This window comes from Cucurbita moschata, unplaced genomic scaffold, assembly GCF_002738365.1.
Source record: "Cucurbita moschata cultivar Rifu unplaced genomic scaffold, Cmos_1.0 Cmo_Scf00012, whole genome shotgun sequence".
Lineage (NCBI taxonomy): Eukaryota > Viridiplantae > Streptophyta > Magnoliopsida > Cucurbitales > Cucurbitaceae > Cucurbita > Cucurbita moschata.
Genome location: NW_019268528.1, coordinates 2,956,475 through 2,982,797, shown reverse-complemented (window position 1 = coordinate 2,982,797; position 26,323 = coordinate 2,956,475). Strand labels below are relative to the sequence as shown.

At 37.1% G+C, this 26,323-nt stretch overlaps 3 protein-coding genes and 1 long non-coding RNA gene across 6 annotated transcripts in view; 2 read left to right on the top strand and 2 right to left on the bottom strand.

The window, feature by feature from the left end:
* The first annotated feature begins 229 nt into the window (after positions 1 to 229).
* LOC111450331 (F-box/kelch-repeat protein At5g42350-like) lies at positions 230 to 3,241 on the top strand. 2 transcript variants are annotated; one of them, XR_002711789.1, is made up of 3 exons: positions 230 to 387; positions 956 to 2,989; positions 3,066 to 3,241. XR_002711789.1 is itself a non-coding variant. In XM_023090401.1 (2 exons), exon 2 carries the CDS (start codon positions 1,210 to 1,212, stop codon positions 2,890 to 2,892), a length of 1,683 nt encoding a protein of 560 aa, XP_022946169.1. In that variant the 5' UTR covers positions 230 to 387; positions 956 to 1,209; the 3' UTR covers positions 2,893 to 3,241. The 2 variants fall into 2 exon arrangements, 1 of the variants encoding a protein (XP_022946169.1); XM_023090401.1 differs by having other exon boundaries at positions 956 to 3,241.
* A 2,733-nt stretch (positions 3,242 to 5,974) lies between these two features.
* LOC111450328 (U-box domain-containing protein 44-like) lies at positions 5,975 to 17,314 on the bottom strand. Of its 2 annotated transcripts, none has more exons than XM_023090398.1 (4): positions 16,918 to 17,314; positions 16,190 to 16,791; positions 15,789 to 16,098; positions 5,975 to 7,875 (listed from the first exon to the last, which is right to left on the bottom strand). In XM_023090398.1, the coding sequence occupies exons 2-4, from the start codon at positions 16,742 to 16,744 to the stop codon at positions 6,293 to 6,295; spliced, it is 2,448 nt and encodes an 815-aa protein (XP_022946166.1). In that variant the 5' UTR covers positions 16,745 to 16,791; positions 16,918 to 17,314; the 3' UTR covers positions 5,975 to 6,292. The 2 variants fall into 2 exon arrangements, with proteins under 2 accessions (XP_022946166.1, XP_022946167.1); XM_023090399.1 differs by having other exon boundaries at positions 16,190 to 16,763.
* LOC111450333 overlaps positions 10,181 to 26,323 on the top strand; it is a 17,406-nt gene continuing 1,263 nt past the window's right edge. The window contains exons 1-2 of the long non-coding RNA XR_002711790.1: positions 10,181 to 10,729; positions 12,540 to 12,546. This is a non-coding gene — a long non-coding RNA (uncharacterized LOC111450333). The remainder of the gene's footprint in view (positions 10,730 to 12,539; positions 12,547 to 26,323) is intronic.
* LOC111450330 (glycosyltransferase family 92 protein RCOM_0530710-like) lies at positions 19,388 to 21,273 on the bottom strand. Its single transcript, XM_023090400.1, has one exon. It carries the CDS (start codon positions 21,206 to 21,208, stop codon positions 19,523 to 19,525), a length of 1,686 nt encoding a protein of 561 aa, XP_022946168.1. The 5' UTR covers positions 21,209 to 21,273; the 3' UTR covers positions 19,388 to 19,522.

Sequence of the window (26,323 nt, the reverse complement as noted above, 5' to 3'; positions counted from 1 at the left end):
GAGGATTAAAATAAAAATAAACGGAAATGGAATTTAAACATTTAATAATAATAAATAAAAAAAGAAAAAAAGCAAAACGCTTTTGTTTTTTTCTCTCTTATTTGAATTTATTTCCACACGGCAACCAGTGGGGCCCGCGGATTAGGTCGAATCGGAGGGATGGAATTTGAGGAGTACAGAAAAGTCGTCGTACAGGATTATAGCCTCGCCTTCTTTAGGCTTTGTTTAGGAAGATCAAATGCTTTCCTTCTTTCTCGCCTTGACTCCAAAATTCCTCCATTGTTGCACCTTCACTCTTCTTCCACAATCTCATTAGTTTCTTTCCATTTCTGACTTTGCCTTTCATTCACTTCCTGGATTTCTCTTCCTTGCAACGTTTCATGTAATGTAAGTTACTACTTTTCTTCCGCATGTGGTGTAAAACAGTGTTATTCTCTAGGATATTGCGGTTTCTCTTCTTTGTTTTTGTTTTTGTTTTTGTATTGTTCTATTGTGTCGGTGTTGTTCTTGTTGTTGTTGTTGTTGTTGTTGTTGTTTTCCAGCGCTTTGAATCTTGATTCTTTTTGCAGATGATTTTAATCTGTTGTAGCCACTGAATGTTGTGGATCTGGAGTGAGATTTTTCTTTTTTCTCTTTCCGGGATCAGAATATTTGACTATCTGTTGGTAATTCTGTCGAGATTTTGTTGTGTGGATTTTTGAGTCTTTGCAGATCGTAGTTTCCTTTGTTTTTGTTTTGCGTTTTGAATTATGATCGCGATAATTGTCCTACTCTGTCTTTTGAGGTTGAGTGAACATTTACGACAAGAGAATCCGTGATTCTGTTTTTGAATATTGTCTGTGAATGCGGTTGCGAGTTCAGGAATACATGGCTGTTTGAAAGTTAGGGAGTTAATCGAATTTTTTGCCTTTCTTCTATGAACTTATTTAGCAATTGATCGTGGTTTATTGTGCAGGTGTTTCAAGTGAGTAAAGAAATAGTACTGTACTGTTTGTGAGCGGCTATACGGTGTTTCTTGTGAGACAATTCAGTTTTTCTTAGAGTTCACATCTTAGATAGGAAAATGAAATGTGCCGAACGATGAGTTTCGAACTTCGGTTCGTATGGTCATGGGAAGAGTGACTTTTACTGCTAAGATCTGGAGAAGGAAATTTGTCCAATACACAAGCTGAATTGGACTACTTTCATCAAGAGTTTGAGGTTTTGAGCATGTCGAAAAGGCTCATGAGAAGCATGAGCCAGAAATTGAGGAGGAAGAATAACAAAGGTGTTGCTGAGGAAGAGGATATTTCAAGGGGAATATCTTTGAGATGTCTTACATTATATGGTAGAGGTGGAGGTTGCAAAGTTGGGGCCGACACCGGTGAGGAAATTGGTGACCCAGGCAGTCGAAGAAGATCCAGTGCCAGTGAGGAAGGTAAGGGATACAAATCATTATTCAGTACTGAAGAAAATGGTGTGGATTGCTTCTCATATGGTGTAAAGGAGAGATTTCGTAAGAAACATAGCCCGAAGCATTCCGGACTTCGGAACTCTACGAGGAGCAGTGACGTTCATATTTTTCTTCCTGATGACATTCTGGAAATGTGCTTGATGAGGCTACCACTTTCGAGTCTCATGAATGCTCGCCTTGTATGCAAAAAGTGGAGATACTTGACTAGCACTCGTCGGTTTTTACAGATGAGACGGGAATGTTTATATCAGACTCCATGGATATTTTTATTTGGTGCTGTTAAAGAGGGTTATTGCTCGGGCGAGATACACGCACTGGATGTATCTCTAAAGAAATGGCATAGAATAGATGCTGATATTCTCAAGGGAAGATTTGTGTTCTCTCTAGCCAGTATCCAGGACGATATATATATCGTTGGTGGATGTTCTAGCTTGGCTAACTTCGGAAAAGTCGATAAGAGCTCCTTCAGAACACATAAAGGGGTCTTAGTGTTTAGTCCTTTAACTAATTCTTGGAGGAAAATTGCGTCTATGAAGCATGCCAGATCAATGCCTATATTAGGAACTTCTGAGGTTAACTCAGAATTTTCAGTAGTTCCGAGCCATCATAATCGGCAAGATAGACGTTATTTGAGATCACGTGCCGGTGGTTCATTGGATGTTTATGAGGATCCTCACAGGCTCTCGTTAAGACGTCAAGCCAGAAATCCTTTGGAAGACAATGATGCTTCAATGTTGTCTAATAGGAAGTCATATAAGTTCAGTCGACAAAAGAGCGAACAGTCTCGTGCGAAAGGACATCGTAGGTTTGTGATTATTGCAATTGGCGGTCTAGGATCTTGGGATGAACCGATAGAGTCGGGGGAGATTTATGATTCCTCATCAAACAAATGGACAGAAATTCAGAGGCTTCCTGTAGATTTCGGTGTTATATGTTCTGGGGTTGTCTGCAATGGGATCTTCTATGTTTATTCTGAGACAGACAGACTTGCAGGTTATGACATCGAAAGAGGCTTTTGGATCGGAATCCAAACATCTCCATTCCCGCCTCGTGTTCATGAGTACTACCCGAAAATTGTATCCTCCAATGGTCGGCTGTTCATGCTTTCTGTCTCCTGGTGCGAAGGGGATGGACAAATAGGGCAGAGAAACAAGGCTGTAAGGAAACTGTGGGAGTTAGATCTCGCGTACCTTGCCTGGACAGAGGTGTCGGTGCATCCCGATGCGCCAATGGACTGGAACGCTGCATTTGTTGCCGATAGAAACCTGGTATTCGGGATCGAAATGTTTAAAATCTTCGGTCAGGTACTGGACTTCTTGACAGTATGTGACATCTCCAACGCAGTATCAGACTGGAATCACATCTCAAGAACTCGTGTATCTCATGAAATGGATGCTTCTTCCTGCTTGACCAAATCAATGGCAGTCCTCCATCTCTAAGGTCCTTTCTCTCGATCTATCTGCCTTATTCCCTTGCGATTGAAGAAATCTAAATTAACAATTTCCTCATGTTGAAGATATATGGTGCAATCCAAAGGTAACATTCCATTTCTTGTATCAAATTTTCTTTTGTACGCGATCAATTCATCTTTGTTTCTTCATCAATCATGCAGGATTATATATTGCTGCACCCTACTGTGTAATTTTCAATCAAATCATCTTTCTTCTCGTAATTGATTTTATATCTCTTGAGTAAATTTGGTGTTGTCTCATGATATTCGATGAACACAAGCTTTAGGGTAATAAACTCACTCAAATAGTCCATGAAGAACTCTTGGGGATTTGTGTCCTCTTTCTTTTCTACCCTGAAGAACCTGCATTTCATTTCTGTTGTTGGGTCTAGCACTCATTGTTGAAATAGAACAAAGTTTTCTAGGAAATTTTGTTTTTTTTTTCCTTTCAAATGAACATGTCATGCATGTTGAACGAAATATGGGTTTGGATTGGTTTTTGGTCAAATCAACTGAATTGATCGATCTTGTCATGGATTATTATTGGGGCCAAACTGAACCAACCATGGCGAAGATGATACTCTTCTCCATTCTCTTCTTCATTGTTTAGGATTATCTTATTCAAAGTGATAGGATAATTTTGCTTACGTATTTAAAACTAACTTCGTTAATTTTTTATACGAACAATATAGATTCACCCAACATAGAATGTGTGAAACTATTAGTCAAATTGAGTATAGTCAGCACGTTATGCGTGATAAAATTGGACCTACTAGATTGATTTTGAAAAAAATCATTTTTGACTTTATTGGTTATATCAATTTTAACTTTAAACCATGAATTTCAAACTTGACATATTGTATTAATCATAATTCTAAATGCTTAATTTCATCCATTAGTGTATTAGTTTATACATGTATTAATTTATACCAAGTATCTATTTTATTTCTCATTAGAAAGGTAGTTTTATGTATGCTCTAAAGCTAAATGTTACTCATTCTATGTAATTATTTGTTATTTAAAAAGTAAAATAAAATTAGTTAAGAAGACTATATTAGACTGGTTGGTGTTTTTTTTCAATTTGAGGCTGAGATTTATTTTTAACTTTTTATCTTCTACAGCTATATTACAACAGTACTCTCATTCTTCTATCTATCGTCAATACTGTTTTTTTGTTCTTTTTATTTTTCATTAATTGGAGCTCGATTTATCCTCCATCTATACAACAATTGCAAAGCTTTTCGAATTTTCCTCGTTGGAATCTTTATCTCTTTCCTCTCTAGCTGGTATGGTGCTCTCATCATTTGTAAGACCATTGATGGGGTTGACTTCATGGTGTAACTCCATTTTATCTCACCCAACATTTTAGCCAAGCTCAAAGCTCAAATTCATTACCAACAAAACTGTCGTGGTCATCTCAACGATGTTGCTATTTAGATATTCTTCATATCATTGCTAGTAAAAAGGTGAGGTGGAACACAAAAATTTATTTATTTTTATAAGGTGGGTTTTACTTTAGAGAGTGATGTTGCTATTTAGATATTCTCCATATCATTGCTAGTAAAAGGTGAGGTGGAACACAAAAATTTATTTATTTTTATAAGGTGGGTTTTACTTTGGAGAGTCAGGTTCATGGTGTTCATGATCGTGATCATCTCATCTAGAATGATTTAATTATTTTTTTCTATAAATATTTTTTTAGAAAAAAATAACAAACAAATACCTTCCATAAAATAACACATGACTTTGGAGACATTTGAGAAATATTTCTGAGTTGATTAGATATGATATTGAAAGTTTTGGGTCAATTGTGTAAATTGATTCAAATGTTATACTTTAAAATGATTTGTTTCTCAATGTATAAGGTCTACAATTACAAATATTTATTTGTAAATACTGTCATCAATTTTTGGCCTTTTACTCTCTCAAAATTTTAGATGTCATCAAGCAATAAGTCATATCATATGTTCGAACTTTGAACTTCTATAATGAACTTTTTGTCAATTAATATTATACTTAGTTGGGTCTATTACAACTTTTTAAAAGCATAAATAAAGAAAAATGTTAAACAAATTTTAGAAAACGAAATTATGTAAGTTTTGAAAAGAATTCGAAAAAGTAACGTTATAGGCTAATAAATCTATAGATCATAGTAATTCGCCAACCTCTATAAACTGAAATACGATACAATTTCACTTCACGCGATCCTGACCCTCTCCTTCCTTTGTCGCAATAAGGAAAAACAATAAAATTGATAGCATATAATTCAAGTACGAAAAATTGGCAACTAGTGTCTCCCTATAATACATTTTAAGATAAATTGCTTATCAAACATCGGAAGTGACCAGGAGACATACATAAATAATAATAATAAAAAAACTAAAAAAAATACATTACTATTAAGTAAGGTAAAAATAATTGAAATGGGCATACGAGGATAAACTAACATGCCTTAGATAAACATGACTGTAATACTATACACAAAGGTAGTCGAATAAAAAAAAAACATTAAACATTATAAACATTGAAGTTTTTCAAGTAGACTCTATACAGTTTATTGAATAGTACACTCATCATCTCTTTAGCTTATGATATAATTTTACATGATAGAACAAAATACATCGATTGCTTAACGTTATATAAGAGAAAGATCAACGTAAGTGCAATATCTATTTCTTATCCTCTGACATTGTTGATGTACTCATTAAAGAACTTTCAATCAAACAATTCAACCATCTAACTTCGAAAAACATCCTTAAACCAACTTGAAGGCGAGTGTTAAAATTTCAAAGTATTTATAACGTTCAAATGTTAATCATAAATACTCGATAACCGAGTATGTCCAATATAAGGCAACCTAAGTCGCACATGTATATGCTTAAATCTCTCAAAATTGAGAATTTTGGATCGAGTGGGTTCATCATGTTAACTCATTGTCCCCCTAATCCTTAAGCTTATTGAACGAGGACTTGTAACGACGCTGAACTTTAGGCAAGCAGATCAAGAAACTCAATCTAATGAAGTACAAATCCATGAACAAGCAATCCTCCAGAAAATGAAAAAAAAAATTAAGATAGAAAAACACCACCTTTATCCAACATTGCTTCCCGAACTTGATATCTAGTTTATTTGATTGACAACAAAAGAACTTACAGGCTATAGAATCACTCAACAAATCAAATTTCTGATAAGTCTAAAGAGCTGGAGACTTTATACATTCAATATCTACCTCCAAATACTTAAAAGAGGCTAGAATCTCTCAAACCAAAATAAGAAATAATGATAAGAAAAAGGAAGAAAAGAGAGAAACAAAGAAAATTTCATATGCAAAGGCAACAGAAACCACAAATAATTGAACAAGAGCATATGTAGAAGAGATAAGGTAATCCCTACGTACCAGGATTAGGAAATATATTGGAGAAGTTGGGTAACTTATCAACATGTCTCAAGGCACGCTCAGCGATTTGCCTTGTTTTGTAGTCACCATGCTGGAAGGCATCGACAAGTGCTGTATTCACGTTTGGATTGTTCGAGAATTCGATAGCGATGTCGTCGTTGCGCAACAGCCTCTCGGCTGTCCAAACTGCCCGTCTCATCAGATTCTCTGAGCGGTTTTCAAACAACACGTTAAATATAGGCTGAACCCCATCTACATTGTGTAAAATGTTCACGCCCTTCTCGACGTCAACCCCATCATCCAACAAAGTAGATAGTGCTGCAAGTGCTGCCTCGACGACCTTCTCACTTGCGTGATCTAAAAGGGCTACCAATTTGTCGACTGCATTACCTTCCAAAAGACAAAAAGTTTCCTTCAAAGAACATGTACCCCGGTGGAGAGGACACAGCCCTGTCAGCACCGGTTGTGAGCTGAAGCATGGGAAAATTGAGGCACAAAATCCTGGTTCTGGAAGTGTAGGTAACTGAGTCAAAGTTTTAGATTCTAAAGATAAATTTTCCAATGCCATGGCTGAAACCATCTGCACATTGTCAAGTCCATTAGACTGAAGCAGTTCGATGAATAAAGCAGCAAGATCGCGGTTGCGACAAAATGCAACAGCATCAGGTTCATCAGCCAGTATAAACGTAATCCTCGCAAGAATTCGAACAAGGCCTTCGAGGAATGGTGTTAAAAATCGGCCTCCCCTAGTCCCCCCTTGGCGGAGTTGAAAAATTCTAAGGTGGACCAACTCAAAAGCTCCTTCATCAAGCATCTGCCGGGAGAGGCCTAAATCCCTTTCAGGGAGATCAGCTAGAAGCCCCACAGCAGCTGCTTGTTCTTCTGTGATTCCTGTATTTTCAGCTATGATTCTAAATAAACTGCTCAGCTGGCCAACCGAACCACGTAGCGCATCTGCTAGCTCCTGGCTTAAGTGTGGGGAGATGTTCTGGAGGAGCTTTATAGCAGAAACACGCAAGTCCAGCTGTGGGGCCTCGATAAATTGAACCAAGCTGATTATTGCACCAGAGCTTCTAATGGCATTAACAATACTCGAAATAGTTGAAGGAGAACTCGTAAGTCCAACAAGAACCTGGAGAAGCTTGCATTCAATGGCTGGACCGGTATTGCTAATGAGTTGTAGCAGGCTATGTATAGTAGCTTCAGAGACAAGTGTGGTCTGATTATTAGGTTCCACTGGAATGGAATTGAAATCACTTCCTGAGCTAACAATATTGGCAAGAATTGTAGCAGATACTTCTTTTAGTTTCATGGGAAGTGGGTTCGAACCAACTGCGAAAAGATCCCGAACGAGAGGTGGCAGTATCCCTTGCTGTACCAAAACTCGTGCACTAGCCTCAAAAGACGAAATCTGGTTCAAGGCTTTTAATGCAGCTTCTTTTGCCTGCTTATCACCACTCCTCATGATATTAATTAGCGACGGCCCCACGGTCTGAGCCACAAAGAGTTTGTCGTCATTATTTAGAACTAGCTCGCCCAAATGTGCAGCCATAGAATGTTTAGTTTCTGGGGGGCCTGTAACAATCCCATTGAAGAATGAAGTAATTTAAAAGGAAACATGAAAGGAATTCCTCAAAACTGTGAGGATATCTCTGCTGCAAACCCATCCAAAAGTTCAATCACATGCTTTATACATAAATTAAGTTCTTTATTAAAAAAATGTAGAAAAAATTAAGAAATGTACTTCCATTGCAACAGATGTCATAAAACAAAAGCAAATTTAATCTCTCAAATGACTAATTAAGTTTCTGATTTCAGTATTTTCTTCCCATCAGTCAAAGTTTAATCCGCTGCTTCTTTTATATCTAAGGCTGAAGTTGCCTCTTCACACAAGAAATGAATGAAAATACCCTGTTTTTGTGGTATCACAACTATACTCCCGGCCCTTTTTTTCTTTTTTTTGGTCTGTTGCCACCAAAGTTTCTGTAACAGCCTAAGGTCAAGCCCACTGCTAGCAAATATTGTTCTCTTTGGGATTTCCCTTTCGGGCTTCCCCTCAAGGTTTTAAAATGCGTTAACTAGGGAGAGGTTTCCACATTATAAGGAATGTTTTGTTCCCCTTAACTAGGGAGAGGTTTCCACATTATAAGGAATGTTTTGTTCCCCTCTCCAACCGATATGGGATCTCACAATCCATCCTCCTTGGGGGCCCAGCGTCCTCGCTGGCACACCGCCCGGTGTCTAGCTTTAATACCATTTGAAACCGCCCAAACCCACCGCTAGCAGATATTGTCTGTTTTGTCTCGTTATATATCGCCGTCAGCCTCACAGTTTCTAAAACGCGTCTACTAGGGAGAGGTTTCTACATTATAAGGAATGTTTCGTTCTCCTCTCCAACCGATATGGGATCTCACACTCCCCAGGAAAAACTGGGGATTCCTTAATGAGCTGACTGAAACACCCGTTCAACCTAATTTTAAAATTTCTCCAACGATTGAAACTAGAGTCTGAGTTATTACATGCAAGACTACTTTGTGTATGTGAAAGAATAATGAGTCGGATTATGCATAACTACGGAAGTTCATCTCCAAGCAGTCAATAGAATACTCTAATACTTGAAGGGAACCGCAGGGAGAGACATAATACCAATGATCTAAAATAAATGCGAAATACATGCTATTACTTTCTAGTTCCCATGTAGTGTTCCAGCATTTTTTCAATTTAGTCCCTGTTAAAAAAGTTCCAATTTAATCCTTTTAAGTATTGATATTTTTCCATTTAATCTTCATCATGGGTGAATGTTATGATAAACTTATTTGGCATAACACTTAGTAGATTGACAAAAATTTATTGTAGAAGAAAGAACATCTAAGAGAAGACTTGAAAGTTCGATCAATTCAAAATCAAAGACCACTCGTTAGCCATAAAAGGACAATGAAGCAACGAATAATCAATGGTTTCTGCCCCCTGAGAATACAGACAGCAACAAGAGGAGGAGGAACGCCAGGAGGGAAACCTTCTGTAACAGCCCAAGCCTACCCCTAACAGATACTGTTTGCTTTGGCCCGTTACGTATCGTCATCAGTCTCATGATTTTAAAACACGTCTGTCAGGGACAAGTTTCTACACCCTTATAAGGAATGCTTCGTTCCCCTCTCCAACCAATGTGGGATCTCACAATCCACCCTCCTTGGAGGCCCAGCGTCCTCGGTGGCACACCGTCCAGTAACTGGCTCTGATACCATTTATAACAGCCCAAGCCCACCGCTAGCAGATATTGTTTGCTTTGGCTCATTACGTATCATCGTCAGCCTCACAGTTTTCAAACGTATTTGCTAGGGAGAGGTTTCCACACCCTTATAAGCAATGTTTTGTTCCTCTCTCTAACCAATGTGGGATCTCACACTATCAATAGTATTTATGTCCCTATACATAACTGTCCACAAGAAAACTTTAACTGATTTAGGCTGGGTAAGGGACAGAAAGGCTGATTTCCAAGAGAGAGCCACGTGGCTCCAGTATTCATTTGATTTTGTCCTCCCCTCTGCTTAGCTGTATACTTTCAAGTTTAACACAGGAGGCTGCCCAGTTCTCGAATTCCCAGTCAAAAATAATACTTCTGCCATTGCCTATAAAAAATTTTGACAAACTGAAAAACACATCTCAGTGTTGGCATATAGTGGCCCAAGGTCAGCCACCAAAATTCCTTTTAAGCTCTTAGGTCATCCGACCACCAGAATCACGCCCAAAGATAGACGCAATCACTCTTCTCCAAAGAACCTCCCTTTCATGGTTGAATGTCTACCAGCAGAATCACACCCACAGAAAGCAACCATAAGACTTCTCCAAGGAGTGTCCCTTCCACGGTTGAATCTCCATAGTCATTTAAGCAGAAGGAAGGCCTTCCGTTGCTGAAGAGAGCCAACTCCGAGCCCCTCGTACACCGATGGCAGTGAAGTGGTCTTCTATTTGATGAGATTGTTTCCCGGCTTATAATTACCACCACTCCACACACAGTCCCTCATCACTTTCCCCATTTCTTTAATCATCTTGATCAGAACCATTTGGAGCAAAAAAAGGTAAATAGGTATGCTATTCAAGATGCTTAGATGTAGCCCACAATCGAAATATGTCGAAACAAACAGCTGAAGCAAGAAGAATAAGGGGAGAGCTTTTGAATAGAGTAGCTAAACACTTATGACTTTTAATTCTCTTTGTTGGTGTGAAATGAGCATACACCTCATGAGTATTTAGAGTGGAGAAGGATGTTTCCTAAACTTTCTCCACAAGTTAGCAACTACTAACAATTCTCCTTAACAAAAGACTAATCATTTTCCTAAACTTATTCAAGTTAATAACTCCTAAACAATTATCCTAAAATTTCTCTAAGTTAATAACTTTTTTTGCTAAGTCAAGCTTATTAACTCACGTTCTCCTGTGTAAGCTTGACTTTGATCAAGATTTTTCACTTCGAGAAACTCTCGCATGTCTGCAAATTTAACCTTTGCTAGAGTCTTGGTGAGAATGTCCGCACATTGCTCTCTAGTTTTAACTTTGCTTGGTCCCTAGTGGCAACCAATGGGAGCATGGGACGCTCAACTTTATGGAAAACAGAATGCGGTCTTGTCATATGAGGGATGGTTAAAATTTAGGAATATTCTTTTTAATTTATGGAGTGTGGATCTTTTTAAGAATATCAAAGATTGCTTTTGATATGGTAACTCTAACCAGTTAAATCTAAGAACCCTCATAAACGCTTTGGCTATGCAAACTCCAAGTTCATAAATGTTAAAACCCCAAAATCAATTTGATTTTATTCCAAATGTTTGCAACTCTTGGAATTTGATCTAACAATCTTATTAAAAAATAAGACCTTCAGATCTAAAATATCTAAGAACCTCAAAATGATAAGGAATCACCCCCGGAAAAAGTAAGATCCGAATTACCTTGTTGATCAAATATCTCATGGCAAGAAAAGTTCTTTGATATTCTAATCACTCCACAAGCAAAATCGATCATGTCAAATTTGCATGATTCTAAACATGCAACATACTACATAGAATTACAAAGATACTTATCTCTTGGCTAAAAGAAAGCACAAATGCTCTTTTTACTACATTTTTGAAGTCTACTTAATAAAGATAGCATACCTAGCTTTATATAGTCTCAAAATAAAACTCTTGATCTTCCATGAGGAATTTCAAGAGTGGTAACATTCATACTTTATGACCATAATTAGCCACTAAATAAATTAACCTTAGAGTAAGTAAAAAGTCTTAAAAGTACAATAATGAAACATCACAACTTTAGATTATCATCCACCCAAAATTAAGTTCATATTGCACCCAAAATAATGAAGCCGATCTTCCTTGAATGATAATCTAGAGTTATGGTATTTTATTAATGTATTTTAAGACTTTTTATTTACTCTAAGGTTACATTTATATAGTGGCTAATTATGGTCATAAAATATGAATGTTACAAATCTTGAGATGCATCATGGAAGGTCAAGGATTTTAGTTTGAGGCTATATAAAGCCATGTATGTTGTCTTTGTAAAGTAGACATGGAAAATATGGTAAAAACAGCACTTGTGCTTCCTATTAGTCAAGGGCTAAGTTTTTTGCAATTTTATGTAGCTTAGATTAATTGTTTGGAATCGTTCAAGCTTGACATGGTCGATTTTACTTGTGGAGTGATTCGAATCTCAAAAAAGTTTTCTTACATTGAGATATTTGATCAATAAGGTAATCCAGATCTTACTTTCCTTTGGGATAATTCTTTATTGTTTTGAAGTCTTGAGATATTTTAGATCTGAAAGTTTGATTCTTTAATAAGGTTGATAGTTTAAATTCTCAAGAGTTACAATCATTAGAATGAAATGAAATTGATCGGGGAGTTTTAGCATTTGTGAACTAGGGATTTGCATATCCAAAGCGTTTACAAGAGTTCTTAAATTCAATTGCCTAGGGTCACTATATCATTTGGTATCAAAGCTTTCGGCTTAAGATCGGATCTATATTTCCTTTGTGTTTTTTTTTCAATTTATTTTTCATTTATTTTTATTTATTAAGCTTATAATCAATCCAAAGTTTTCTTGTGTAAATGAGTGCAAACAGAGTGGCCTAAGTTTTCTTGAGTACGAGAGAGTGTTGTGAAGTTTTTTGTGTTTCTTAAACTTATTTTTGCAGCAAAGTTTCACAAATAGATTCGAGGATGAATCCTTTTAAAGAAATGGAGAATAATAGTAACCAAGACATGTCAATCATGCAATATGAACTTCAAGGAAAATGAGTTTCATTTATTCTTAGATGGTTACAAATTGATAATCTAGAGTTATGGTGTTTCATTATTGTATTTTAAGACTTGTTATTTAAACTAAGGTTACATTTACAGGGTGAAAAATTATGAACATAAAGAATGAATGTTACAACTCTTGAAATGTCTCACGCAAGAACAAGAGTTTATTTTGAGGCTATATAAAGTCATGTATGTTGTATTTGTAAAGCTGGCCTAGAAAATGTAGTGAAAAGAGCATTTGTGCTTTCTTTTAGCCAACGGCTAAGTTTCTTTACAATTCTATATAGTTTAGGTTGCATGTTTAGAATCATTCAAGAATGATGTGATCGATCTTGCTTGTTGAGTAATTCAAATCTCAAAGAAGTTTTCTCACCTTGAGATATTTGATCAACAAGGTAATCCGAGTCTTACTTTCACATGGGGTGATTCCTTATCGTTTTAGATTTTTGAAAATTTTAGATCTAAAGGTCTTATTCTTGAATAAGGTTATTAGATCAAATTCTCGGGGGTTTAGCATTTGTGAACTAGGGGTTTGCATATCCAAAGCATTTATAAGGGTTCTTAGACTCAATTGGTTAACATGTCAAAAGCAATCTTTGATATATGAAGTTCCGTTTTTCAAACCCGTGTTTGAGGCTCCTTGTTCCGTCCACATTTTTCCATTAAAATTCTGAAAGAAGCTGGTGAAAGGCTTCCCAACCTTTAAGGTGGTCCAGACCTGCTGGAACTACAATGTTGTTCTTTCCCCCAACATCAAAGATATTAGTGACCTCAACAAAGTTACCTCTCTTATTCATCGTTTTTTTAATCCAAAGAAACGATCGTTGCAAAATGTCGTTCTTATAACACTTATGTAACCGAGGGGTATGAAGGAGGCCTGCAATTGCGTCTGTGATCCATACCCCCAGCACCTCTTCAACAGAAACATAGAAATATATTTTCCAATGCGTCTCTGTAATTTTCACCACTCTCAGTTATACCATTTGCCAAACTCCACTGCAATAAATTTGTTTTCTATTCCGGAGGAAAGCTTTTTGGCTGCTATTGGTGACTTGGCAGACTAAGTTAGGGTAAAGCGGGGACATTCTAGTTGACGAATAGGTTATCAGCAATGATGACTGTGGCACGGTCGGCCGTGGGAGGGTGGGGGGAGAGGTTGAGCCTATATTGGATTTCAAAATCATACCAAAGTAATTTTGTTAGCCACCTATGATGATCAACACTAACCAACAGATTTGTAGACTTCGCTGATTTGTGCAAAAAAACTACATAAGAATTTCCTTCTCAATGACATTGACTACATTTCTATACTGCGAACACCCTAGCTATCAATTCCATTTAATAAATGGATATTTGTTGGGCTTGCTATTAAAGAACATCATAGGAGTAGACCACTGGTCACTGAATTTGCATCAAAATAGCACCTAGTCCATAACCACATACCTGATTTTTTGCTTTCAGCCCTTTAATGAAGCTCCCCACCAACTCAATATCAAAGAGCTTCGAGAAAGAAGCAGTAATCATCTTGAACTGAATCCAATATTGCCTCAAGGTGTTCTCTTGTTTTGTCATAATCCAAATTTGTTAATATTAAACTACAGGAATATAGGTTTTCCAACCAACATACCAAACGTCCTCTACGTTTACTATTACTTTAATTCCATAGAACTCAACCATTTTATCGGTAACGCTAGATTCCTTTTTCTCAAATTACCAATGCCCAAGCCTCCTTACTCGAGTGGTTATGAAACTACGAACCAGGTAACTTAATTCTCATGGCTTGATGTTAGGAATTACGACTCTGTACAATAGTATGATATCGTCCACTTTGAGCATAAGCTCTCATGGCTTTGATTCGGGCTGCCCCAAAAAGCCTCACACCAACGGAGATGTATTCCTTACTTATAAACCCATGATCATTCCCTAAATTAACCAATTATCTCCCAACAATTCTCAACAATCCTTCCCTCGAACAAAGTACACATAAAGCCTCCTCTAAGGTCTATATAGCCCTCAAACAGCCCCTCTTTAATCGAGGCTCGACTCCTTTCTCTGAGCTAAAGCCCTCAAACAAAGTACACCCTTTGTTCGACACATGAGCCATTTTTAACTACACCTTCGAGGCTAGCAATTCCTTTGTTCGACACTTGAGAATTCTATTGATATGGCTAAATTAAGGGCATGGCTCAGATACCATGTTAGGAATCACAACTCTCCACAATAGTATGATATTGTCCACTTTGAGAATAAGCTCTCATGGTTTTGTTTTGGGTTTCCCCAAAAGACCTCATACCAATGGAGATGTATTCCTTACTTATAAATCCATGATCATTCCCTAAATTAGCCAATGTGAGACTCCCTCCCAATAATCCTCAACCTCGGCTGCCATTCAAAGAAATTCCCTTATCTTCTTTAGTAAGGATAATACACATCCTTCCTTGCCATCAGGAACACTTACACACATTAAGTTGGCAAGCTTTCCGGGACTAAGGTAGACAAGGTTAAAGCACTCTTAGAAGGGCACAATTTTTTCCAATTTCCCAATGTCCTTGAAAACTTTTCTTCAATTGGTCTCCAAAACTCCACTTTTCCAGACATACGGTTGTTATCAATCTCCACTAAACAAGTATCGTACATGTCCACGTATCTTTAAAATCAAATTACAAGAACTTCTTCAAGAACAAAAGTAAAAGAGACCTACAAACCACATGTCTAATGTGTCTGTCTATATTGGTTACATATCTAACAAGTAACACCACTATTTTGCTCAAAATAGAGTGCATGTTTTCGTAGGAGAGTACCATAATTCTTTACACGAGCCAAAGCTGAAGTACAGCATTCGGTAAAATATTTCCTATAGGGTGGTCTAGGAAGCACCGACACATCCCTATGACACATCCCTAAGGCAAGTGTGAGAATGTCCAGCAGATAACCAGCAGTAATATGCTTCATTACAGGCTTTACATGCACATTCTAATGTGTATTCAAATATAACTTAGAACAACAAGGATATTGCAGGACAGGGTTTGGCATGCATTTAAGCACATGTTGTTCATTAGAAATTAGTTCAAGTATTGAACAGAAACATGGAAAAATGCTTTTTTAGAATGTTTTCTTCCTCACCTTTTTCAAAAGAAGCAAATACCATACGAAAACTAATAACTCTAATGCTGAAGATCATGTACGCACCTTCAAGAATCTGTGTCAGAAGAGGCCTCAGCCTACCATATTCAGCCATTTGTCGAATATTATTCTCACATGTCTCCAGATTCTCTAATGTTCTCTCGGCATTTTCAACTGTGGTGATGTTCTCAGATCTACTGCTTGACATTCCAACTAATATAAGAATAGCCCCATTAACTGAACCAATCTTTTCACACAAGTCTTGGGACGTGGAAAGCTCATACAGCAAAGCTACAGCTTCCTCCTTCTCTTTCGAATGCTCATGACGCAAGAACTTTACTACCGTGCGAAGAGTGTCACCTTCAGCTAACATTTCCTGCCAAATGAAACAAGTGGTTCACAAAAAGTCCACAAGCATAACTTAGCTAGCTCGACACACTAAGGAAATCTAACCCGCAAATGACAACCTTACACTCATTGTCTTCTTGCACCACAATTTTAAGCGTTTCCAAAGCTCTAAACTGAACTCTTCGACTGGTGCTCTTCAACAAGCTAACAATCATAGGTATTAACCCCGCATTTCGTGCGATGTGCCTCGACAAACCCTTTTGGCAGACATGTTGAACATACTTCAAAGATCCCAATGTTTCTTTTTCTGGACTTCCCAAGTTAAGTGACTTACGAGCCATATCTAGCTGAACAGCTTCATTCCTCGCAGTCCACTCTTCAATAGTATTTCGCAGAGCAATACTGGGATTCAGATCCGTGGTTCTTAATTCTTTTAGTGTCATTGGACAGATTGGCTTCCTTCTACTCTCCCTGCATTCGTTGAACCACATCTCAATGGCCGCACGTTCAAAAGTTTGCCCACTTTCTATAGTAACAGGATCCCGCATTACTTTCTTCGTTAAAGGGCACAAAAACGAATCGTAAATAGGCTCAATATGCAATCTCGCGTAAAAACCGCTCTCATCTGAAAAGCTTCCAGAGTCATCATAACTTCCATCCCAACTCTCAGCCATCCGATCTACAACTCAAGCCCTGAGAAACAGAGCCACCACAAGATTGACTGCACAGTAGCCACGAGAAATCCAAATGGAGTAAAGAAAACCTCAAAATCAACCCTAATCTCAACAAACACAACAACATGAAAGTAAAATATCAGGATTAAACAAAACGAAAGCGAAAATCAAACCTGCAATGGCTACGCCCTACTCAATCGTGATCACGCGTGGCAGGGGAAGGAACAAAACAAGCACATTAAAAATTCACAAGACCGTTGCGATTCCTTCCAGCGAGGAAGAATCAGGAGAAGGCTAATTTCGCGGAAGAACAATCCAGGGGGGCTCGTTGACCAAAGTGGACTCCATTACAGGGTAATTGGCTGTCATCCATGAAAGAGGGAGAAGGATTGGAGTTAAATATTCGTCGGGGGAGGTGGAATTGAGAGATTTCTCAGGTTAGAGTGTGATTCGATGGCGGAATTGGGCTGTGATTGGGGCAAGCAACAGGAGCTTCCACGAGAGAGAGAGAGAGAGAGAGAGAGAGAGAGAGAGAGGATGAGGGACAGGGAGGGGTGGTTGACCGTAAGTAAGAGGGAGAATGGCGGAAGGCTTATCGTAAAAAGTAGTAGGAAAAAAATAATCCTTTTTTTTCTTTTTTAATCCTTTTTGTACCATATGAAGTATTAAAAAATTTAAATATGAAATAATTATTTAAGATAATTTTTTTTTTCTTAAGTTGTATTAACGTATCAACGCGTTCATCGTGAAGTGGTGGTAGTTAGAAGGCGAGACGACTTAAATCCAAAGAAAAACGACGATGGAAAAGCCGTTGAAACGATGTCAGGAGGCGAGAGAAAAAATCAGAAGGAAAATCGTAAGGAATTCTAGCTCAAACACCTACAACAGCCCAACCTCACGGCCCGCAACTCGTGTACTTGCAGCAACTTGCGCCTTGACCCGACTCGACTTGCACACACGTCATCGCCTCGTTGCACCGTGTGTCACACCTACAGCCGAAAAGCACTCCCTTGGCTCGGTAAAGGGAATTTGTCCATTTTTCACCGATCCGACCATTTTAAAGCTGAAATTGACCTTGATTAAGGTAATAAAGGTCAGTATAATGTTCAATTTCTTGATTTAAGTTAAATTGAGTCGAAGGAATTTGAGTTATTAATGAAATGAGATTGGACATTCTACTAGGAGATGACAACCAGTGATACTTTGAGCAATTTCGAGGGACGAAAAAGCGAACGTACTCGAGTTTAGGAAAACATCGGTTAAGGCCAACTAAGTAAGTGGCCTTACTATCAGTTTGGTTATAATTATATGGTGTTTGATGATACGTATCCATGGCTTCCACATGTCATATGCTCATATATTCGAACGATTATGAAATGATGTGTAGGAGGTGTACGAACCGACCAGGGGTCCATACTCGTACGTGTGGTTCGTGTGTAGAATAGTAAATACACATCCAATTACCTGCTTAGGATAGCCGCCGTAGGAATATGTACTGATATGGGGTCCATACTCGTACGTGAGGGTTGGGGGTCATTAAAATACTCAAGTCATGTGCTATTCTTATTTCTTCAGGTAAAGGCAAGACCTCCTTGTACGGTTGATAGTGGCATTGCAACCTAAGAGACTATGGCACAAACTGTCTCCCATCCGGATAGTTATAGGCTGTAAGTTATTGTTGTCGTCTTTTTGCTTCCATCATATAACACTAATTTCAATCTCTCAAATCTTGATTTCAAAACTCTCTTTCGAAATCTCTCTGCCCCCGTTTTCTAAAACTTTCTTCTTGAACCGGGGATAGAGGCTCGAGCATACATCACTTGGCTGTAGGTGACGCAAGAATGAATTAGCTTAACTCACTTCTTGCTGGGAAGTGAGTGTCGCACAATCGCAAGTCCTCTGCCATAAATAACGTGATTGTGATGCGTTCACAATTTTACTTTTGGACTATTTCATCCAAGAACCAACGGGTTAAAATAGCCTGAGTTAAATTTACTATCTACCACCTCGTTTGACTCTAAAAGCTCATATTCAAGTTCGCCACATGAATTTTAGCAACCACTACAACTCGACGTGCCTCTCAATTATATGCGCCATTAGAGAGCTTGATACTCTCGAAGACACCATTTACTACTCATTTAACAATATATATATATATATCCTTTATCCTTAAATTTTGTACTTTATAATAAAAATACTATTAAATTTTTAAAAGTTTAAAAGATATTTTAAGATAAAATACAAAGTTTAAGAATATTTGTGAGACAGAGTATTAAAAAAATTATTTGTAATAGCTCAAGTCGCTTACTATTGGCAGATATTGTTCGTTTTGATTAGTTGTATATCACTGTCAACTTTTTAGCTCGCTACTTAGTGTGGTTAGCAAACACTCGTTACTTATTGTCATTAGCCTCACGACTTTAAAATGCATCTGTTATTGATAGATTTCTACAATCTTATAAAAATGTTTCGTTTCTCTCTCCAACCTCGTCTTGAGTTTTGTTTCTCTCTCCAACTATTGTGGAATTTTACAGACATATAGGATAGTATTTAACGCTGTAACACGTCATCATAATTACTGCCGGTTTTTACCACATATCATATGTCACTAAACAGGGTTAGACTGCATACCTAACCGAGAAAATTTGTATTTTTTTAATTAAAATTTCAAAAATGGAAAAAAATCATCAAAATCTTTTTTTCTAATAACTGTATTTGGTAACCTTAAGAATATACACAAAATCAATAAGCTCAAAAAATCTACGGCCAACGTCATAATCACTGCCATGCCATTCTATACCCCTCCGCCGTCTGAAACCCAAACCACCGCCGCGTCAGCAACCTCAACCGATCATCCCTAACCTCACAGAACTTCCTCGCCCAGTCCGGCGGCTCCACGGCAGTGTTTCCGAGGCCCGGTGCCCTATCTTTCGATGTCGGATTAGCCGGATCCTTCCAATCCACCACGTACGTCGACACGCGCCGACGGAACTTCATCCGAAACTCCGGCCACGCCTGGTACTTGTAGTGATTCACCACCGCCTCCGACGACTTCATCTTCCTCCACCGGAACTCCTTCCTCAGTCGAAAATGGTGAATCACATTCAACAGCGACGGATCCACCGCCTCCAATAACACAATCGATTTGTGCCTCTCCTCTGCTTTAATCCTGCAATTGTAGCCCTGCGTTACTCCCTCCGCCGGATGTGAGATTCGATCCGACGGCCCGTAATCGTTGCACATAATCGTGATCATTCCGATTCCGTTATTCTCCGGTGGAATTAGCGATTTCAACATGTTCTTCGATGGTTCCAATGAATTCAACCACGACGGAGAGAAGACGAATTCGTCGATATCGACGATCATCATCCATTTGCACGATTTCTTCGAATACTCCGCGCTGTGAGAAAATCCAGCCTCCTGTGTTTTAGGCCAAATCCAGAACACGATCTCGATGATATATCCTTCCAATTTCAATTCCTTCACGATCTCTGAAATTTCATCGTCGCTGCCATTGTCGTACAGTATGAACTTCTCAACGCCGATGCTCGAGTAGTAAATCACCCACTCCTTCAAGAACTTTCCGACATTGTACACCATCGTACAAGCACAAATCATCGATTTCGCCTCGAGTGAAGCGCCGCCGTAGCGCGGCGAATAATACGCGACGGACGGCACGAGGATGCTTTTCCCTTTCGAATCGAAAATTTCCAGAGTGATTTTCATCTTGTTGTAATCATCTCGCGTTGTTAAATTCGGATGACAGCATCGGAAAACCTCCTGCTCAGAGCTCGTAACGGCGGTTCTAATGGCGTCATCGCCATCGCCGAACACGCATTTCAAATCACTCGGCGGTCGATTAATCCCTCGGCGATGGTTTACGCCTTTGACAAACAGAACGACGTCGTCCTCTGTTTCCAAAGATTCGTAAGCTAGAAAAGTCCATCTCATCAATTCCATCGCCGGAGAAGATGAAGAAGAAGATAACTCGTTCTTCGGCGATTTAGTGAGCAGCGGTTGAAAAAACGGCCGGAGACGACGGACTGACGGCGGCATACGACATTTAAACTTAGCACGACCAGTAAAATCCAAAATACCAGAGAAATTCGCCGGTGAAGTAGCGTTATTATGAAACAAACAGAGGAAATCCCGGAGAGAATCCGGGGAAGAAAGCGGCGTATGAATTGAAGAAATCAGAAGAATCTCCCAATCGGGGAGAAGAATCGAAAGCGTGGGGATAGAACGGAGAACGGAGGAGAGTTGGCGATTCCGATGAGCTAAATTAGCTTCATGGATAGCGTAATGAGCGACGGAATTCGTCGACCGAGAAGGGAGAAGCTTATCGGAAGAGAGGGACGGGAGATCGCCGCCGGAGAAGAAGGCCTTACGGGATATTTGAAAGGAGAAGATGAAAAAAACGGCGCAGGAGAGGAGGAGGCCGGCGAAACAAGGCTTCCGGCGCATGGTTTTCAGAGGACAATAATCAAGACGGACATGGAGAGGAATTGAAGCGGGCGGTGATGGGGCTTGCGTCACAGGGGGATTTTATATATATCCAAGGGAGAAATAGGACACGTGGAAGATAGTAATTGGTGGTCATAGAAGGGTGAGATTTTTTTTTTATCAGCTAAAATGACTAGGAAACGGAGATGATATTATTCCCTCTCCCTTTCAAAATTAAGACTTAAAAGATAAATTTATTATATAAATCGAAAATTTTAATTTTGGAAATTCAAGATTATTAGATTTTATTACAATATTTTAAATTTTTTAAATGAAAAGATAAAAATGGAGATTGAAATCGACGGTGGATATGTGGACATCTATGCTCAATGGACGGTGGAGATATAGACATCTCTGCTCGTTCTACCTCTCTATTTTCCATTCTTTTTTTCTAATAAGTATATTAATATATTTAAAAGGCATTAAATTCCACAAAATAAAAAATTTGATATTAATTTACCTTCGTAAAATAATTATTTAATTTCATTCTATAATAAACAACAAAATTAAACCAAATTAAAATGAGTAAATAAAAAGGGTGGGAATTAAATAAATAAAAGAAGATATGGGGTTAATTAAGGAATATATAAGAAGTGTGGGGATAGAAAAGGAAAAATTAGAATAACGTGTGCAATGGATAAAGTTGACTCGTAAAGTATATGGAGAATAATAAGATTAGTTGGTGTCCGTCCAACCCTACTTAATTTACCCTTAACATACGGGTCCGTTTGCTTTGGTCGTTACAAAAAATGTTCGGGTGGTTACTACAACCCTAGCTTCAAATTTATAGTAGGCTCGATTGAGTCGTTGGTGGTAGTGACGTGACCGTAATTTTGCTATTGGAACCATATGACGATGGTTGCTAATCGTGAGCGGTAGTAGTCGATTTGCGGTTGTGGTGGTTGTTAGAGGTGACTGGTAGTAGTCGTAGTGGTAGATGTCAGTGATGGGCGTTGGTAGTCAGTGACAATGATATGAACCGATAAATTTCAAGGAAGATATGGAGAAAATGTTGTTTAAATTATTACAAGATGTTGCAATTCATGTCACCTTAAGAAAATCAAGTTTCATTTATTCTTCAATGGTAACAAATTTTGGTTGGATGATAATTTAGAGTTATGATATTTTTTATTAATATATTTGAAGACTACGTGTACCTAGTGACTAATTATGGTCATAAAATATGAAAATTATTACTCTGGTAAATGACCCAGGTAAAATTACGAGCTTTATTATAAAGTCGATTTATGTAGTTTAGATTGCATGTTTAGAATCATTCAAACTAGACATGATCAATCTTGCTTGTGAAGTGATTTGAATCTCAAATAAGTGTTCTTATATTGAGGTATTTGATCAACAAAGTAATCCAAATCTTATTTTTCTTGTAATGATTCCTTATTATTTGGTATCGGAGATTTCCCTTGAGTTGATTCTTTATCAGACGATAGTGACAATAATTGTCGATGATGATCGTTGTTGGTTGCCAGTAGTGAGAGGTGGCGGTTGTCAACAGCTAGTAACGATCGTTGATGATTGGTAACGATGGACGGTAACGAGTATCACAATCGCACTTTTGATGGCAGCGGACTCGCAATTGTGCGGCACTCACTTTCCAACGACAAGTGAGCTAAGCCAATTCGTTCTTGCGTCGCCTACAGTCAAGCGACATATGCTCGAGCCTCTTACCTCGATTTTAAGAGAAGGTTTTAGAAAACGAGGGTAGAGAGAGATTTTTGAAAGAGATGTTATATAAGCAAGCAAGAGAGAAATAACAACGGCTCACAGTATATAACCTTAGGTAGGGAGAAGTTTGATAACTAGTCCTATCCCCCTATAGAACATTCAGAGGCATTTCATGTCTGACAGGCCTAGACATGATATTTCTGAAACGTCATACTTTCTAGAAATACAAAAGTAAAACAAAAAGATATAAAGGGTTAGGCTTGTCATGGGCAACACGCCTTGGACGAGCATGACTGTAACAACGGGCATGCGAAAATGAAGGTAATGTCAATTTTCTTTATAACATAATGTTTATGTGTTACTAAAATAGCATTTTAATAAGAAATAGCGTATGAAATATGTAAATATAGAATATTTGCCATTTTGCATCAATCTTGCCGTCACGATGAGGAAAAGGTTCAAATGATTAAGGTTGTCTCTTTTATTTATTTCATTTTTCAGACATTATGTGTCTGTACAACGTCGGAGGACACCAATGTTTTTAATATTTCAATTAAACAACACAATATTTTAATATTTTAACCCGAGATCGGGACGAGAAATATATTTCAATCTTCGAGATTTTTTCTTTTATCTTTTTATTATATACTTTTTTAAAAAAATATGTTTATTGATATAAATTCAATAATAATATTTAAAAATATAAAATAATATATATATTTACTTACTAACTGAGTAAAGAAAGAAATATAAAGGTAGCGCGTATATATATATATATATAAAATAAAGTTGAAGACAGGAGGATGAATATAATGTCTATCTTTGACTTCTAATTAAGGTCAGAAATTTCTCTCTACTCTCTCGTTCTCTATTTAAATGAGGATTCTCGACCACGTTCGGAATGCGCCCACATGGAGCATTAGCCTTAGGCATATGTGTCGGGGTGTTTTTTTTTTTATTCGTGATTTTTAATCAAGTGTTATTTAAAAACCCTAATCTCGAAAAACTCGTTTCTTTTCTACGTATATAATCTCCTATTTGCACAAACCCTCCCGAATTTTTAATTTTTCTCACCTTAATCAAGTCCTAACGCAAAATAATTTCTCGTTAGTTCATCGCATCCCTCTACTTGATCTCGTAAAAGCTGTAATATGATAATTAGTCAATTATTTTATACGACAAAAAGGGCACATACACACACATTGCACCCTCTGTGACATTATCACGTTACTTATTTCTCTCCCACAAACCAATACGAGGTTCTTTCTAACATGTTTTGTTTTCAATCACATATTTTTTAATAAATTTTTTAGTAATATAAAAATATAAATATATATAAAGACACTAAAAAAAATTGTTAAATTTTAATTTTGTGATTTATTAATTTTTGACCTAATCAATTTTTAAAAAATTAACTAATTTATTAGATTTAATATTTAATATTGAATTTTATGTGTAATAAGATTTTAGGCTTTTAAGAAATATCTATTAAATATAAAATTAAAATATTAAAAAACATATATGACATAATATTAAAATTTTATTAGATATATTAATTAAAAAAAAAAAAGATTTGGTTGTTGGCAAACTGCCAGCACATCAATTGACTTTCCAGTTTCTAAATATTTTATAATATAAATTTACAATCACAACGACCGTTTCCAAACACGACCTTACAATTTCATTCTACTTTGTATTTTCATTAAACAAATCAAAAGTCCAGCTAATCATATTTCTCCACGTGTCGTGAAATTTATTTTATTATATTGAAAATTAGAATCCATTAAAGCTCATACCTCAAACACTTCTCTTACGACGTGTCCCATAGGTATGGGACACGTCCTTCCTCTTTCATGTCTTTCTCACGTTGATCTTAAAAAGTACGTTTTTTTTAATGTAGTAGTCAGCTCTTTAAGATTTAATATTTTACGAGTTTCGTTGATACCCTAATGTTGTAGGGTTGGTTTAGATCGTACGAGTTTTCTTAGCATTCAAATAATTCTCTTCTGGCAATCATATACCTAGAGTTCAATAACCTACAAATTTCATTGACACTCGAACATTGTAGGATCAGTTAATATCTCACGAGTTTTCTAAGAATTCAAATGATTCATTTATGGCAGCCACTTATCTAAGATTTAATATTTTACGAGTTTTGTTGACACCCAAATGTTGTAGAGTTGATTGAGTACCCTACGAGAATTCTTAGCATACAAATGATTCTTCTATGACGGTCATCTACCTAGAATTTAATATCCTACAAGTTTTGTTGACACCCAAATGTTGCAACGTAAGATCCCACATCTATTGGAGAAAGGAACGAGTGCCAGCGAGAACGTTGGGCCTCGAAGAGGCGTGGATTGTAAGATCTCACATCGATTGGAGTCGGGAATTAAGGGTGTGAAAACCTCTTTCTAGTGTAAGTGTTTTAAAAACCTTGAAGGAAGCCCAAAGGGAACAATATCTGCTATCGGTGAGTTTTGACAATTACAAATGGTATCAAAGCCAGACACTGGGCCCTAAAGTGGGTGAATTGTGAGATCCCACATCAGTTAGAGAGGGAAACAAAACATTGTTTATAAGGGTGTGGAAATCTCTTCCTAGTAGACACGTTTTAAAAACTTTGAAGGGAACCCTGAAAGGGAAAGCCAAAGAGGACAATATCTGCTAGCGGTGAGCTTGGATTGTTACATGCAAGGTCGATTTAATACCCTAAGAGTTTTCTTAGCATTCAAATGATTCATCTACGACGGCTACCTACCCAAGATTTAATTTCCTACTAATTTCGTTGACACCCAAATGTTTCAGGGTTAATTTAATATCCTACGAGTTTTCTTAGTATTCAAACGGTTTTTCTATGGCAGTAACATTTCTAAGATTTAATATCTTACCAATTGTGTTAATACCCAAATATTATAAAGTTAGGCAGGTTGGCTCGAGCATTCATGTACGTTAAAAACAAAGTTTATAAAATATGATTCCAAATCGTGACATATTTGATTTTATGGGTTAGTTGTGTCGATTTTGTTTGTTTTTTAATTTTGTAATTATTATTTTAGGCAATGTAATAAATCTCTTAAACGTTTTTCCTAAATACTTTGATTTATGTGTATATATTAATATTAGGTTCATAGGTAAATAAAGTCTTTAATTTGAAATTTTCTAAAGGAAACTTTTCAACACAAAAACTCAAGAAAAATCAAAATGATAAATTGTCAAGATTTGATTTTTATATATTTTTTTTATAAGAAATAAAAATATATTAAAATTTTGTTTGGTAATTTTTTTTCATTAAAAAACATATTTCCATAAAAGGATTTTTTTTAAAGAATGAAAATTTTAATGATATTATATTTACATTTAATTCCACACCAAAAAAAAAAAAAAAAAAAA

Bases quoted from the DNA above. Each gene is read 5' to 3' on its own strand.
- LOC111450330 (XM_023090400.1), bottom strand. From the start codon at position 21,208: ATGCGCCGGAAGCCTTGTTTCGCCGGCCTCCTCCTCTCCTGCGCCGTT.
- LOC111450331 (XM_023090401.1), top strand. From the start codon at position 1,210: ATGTCGAAAAGGCTCATGAGAAGCATGAGCCAGAAATTGAGGAGGAAG.
- LOC111450328 (XM_023090398.1), bottom strand. From the start codon at position 16,744: ATGGCTGAGAGTTGGGATGGAAGTTATGATGACTCTGGAAGCTTTTCA. The intron at 16,099-16,189 runs GTTGTCATTTGC...TTCATTTGGCAG, and splicing joins AAGAAGACAATGAGTGTAAG to GAAATGTTAGCTGAAGGTGA. The intron at 7,876-15,788 runs GTGCGTACATGA...GGATTGTTACAG, and splicing joins TCTGACACAGATTCTTGAAG to GCCCCCCAGAAACTAAACAT.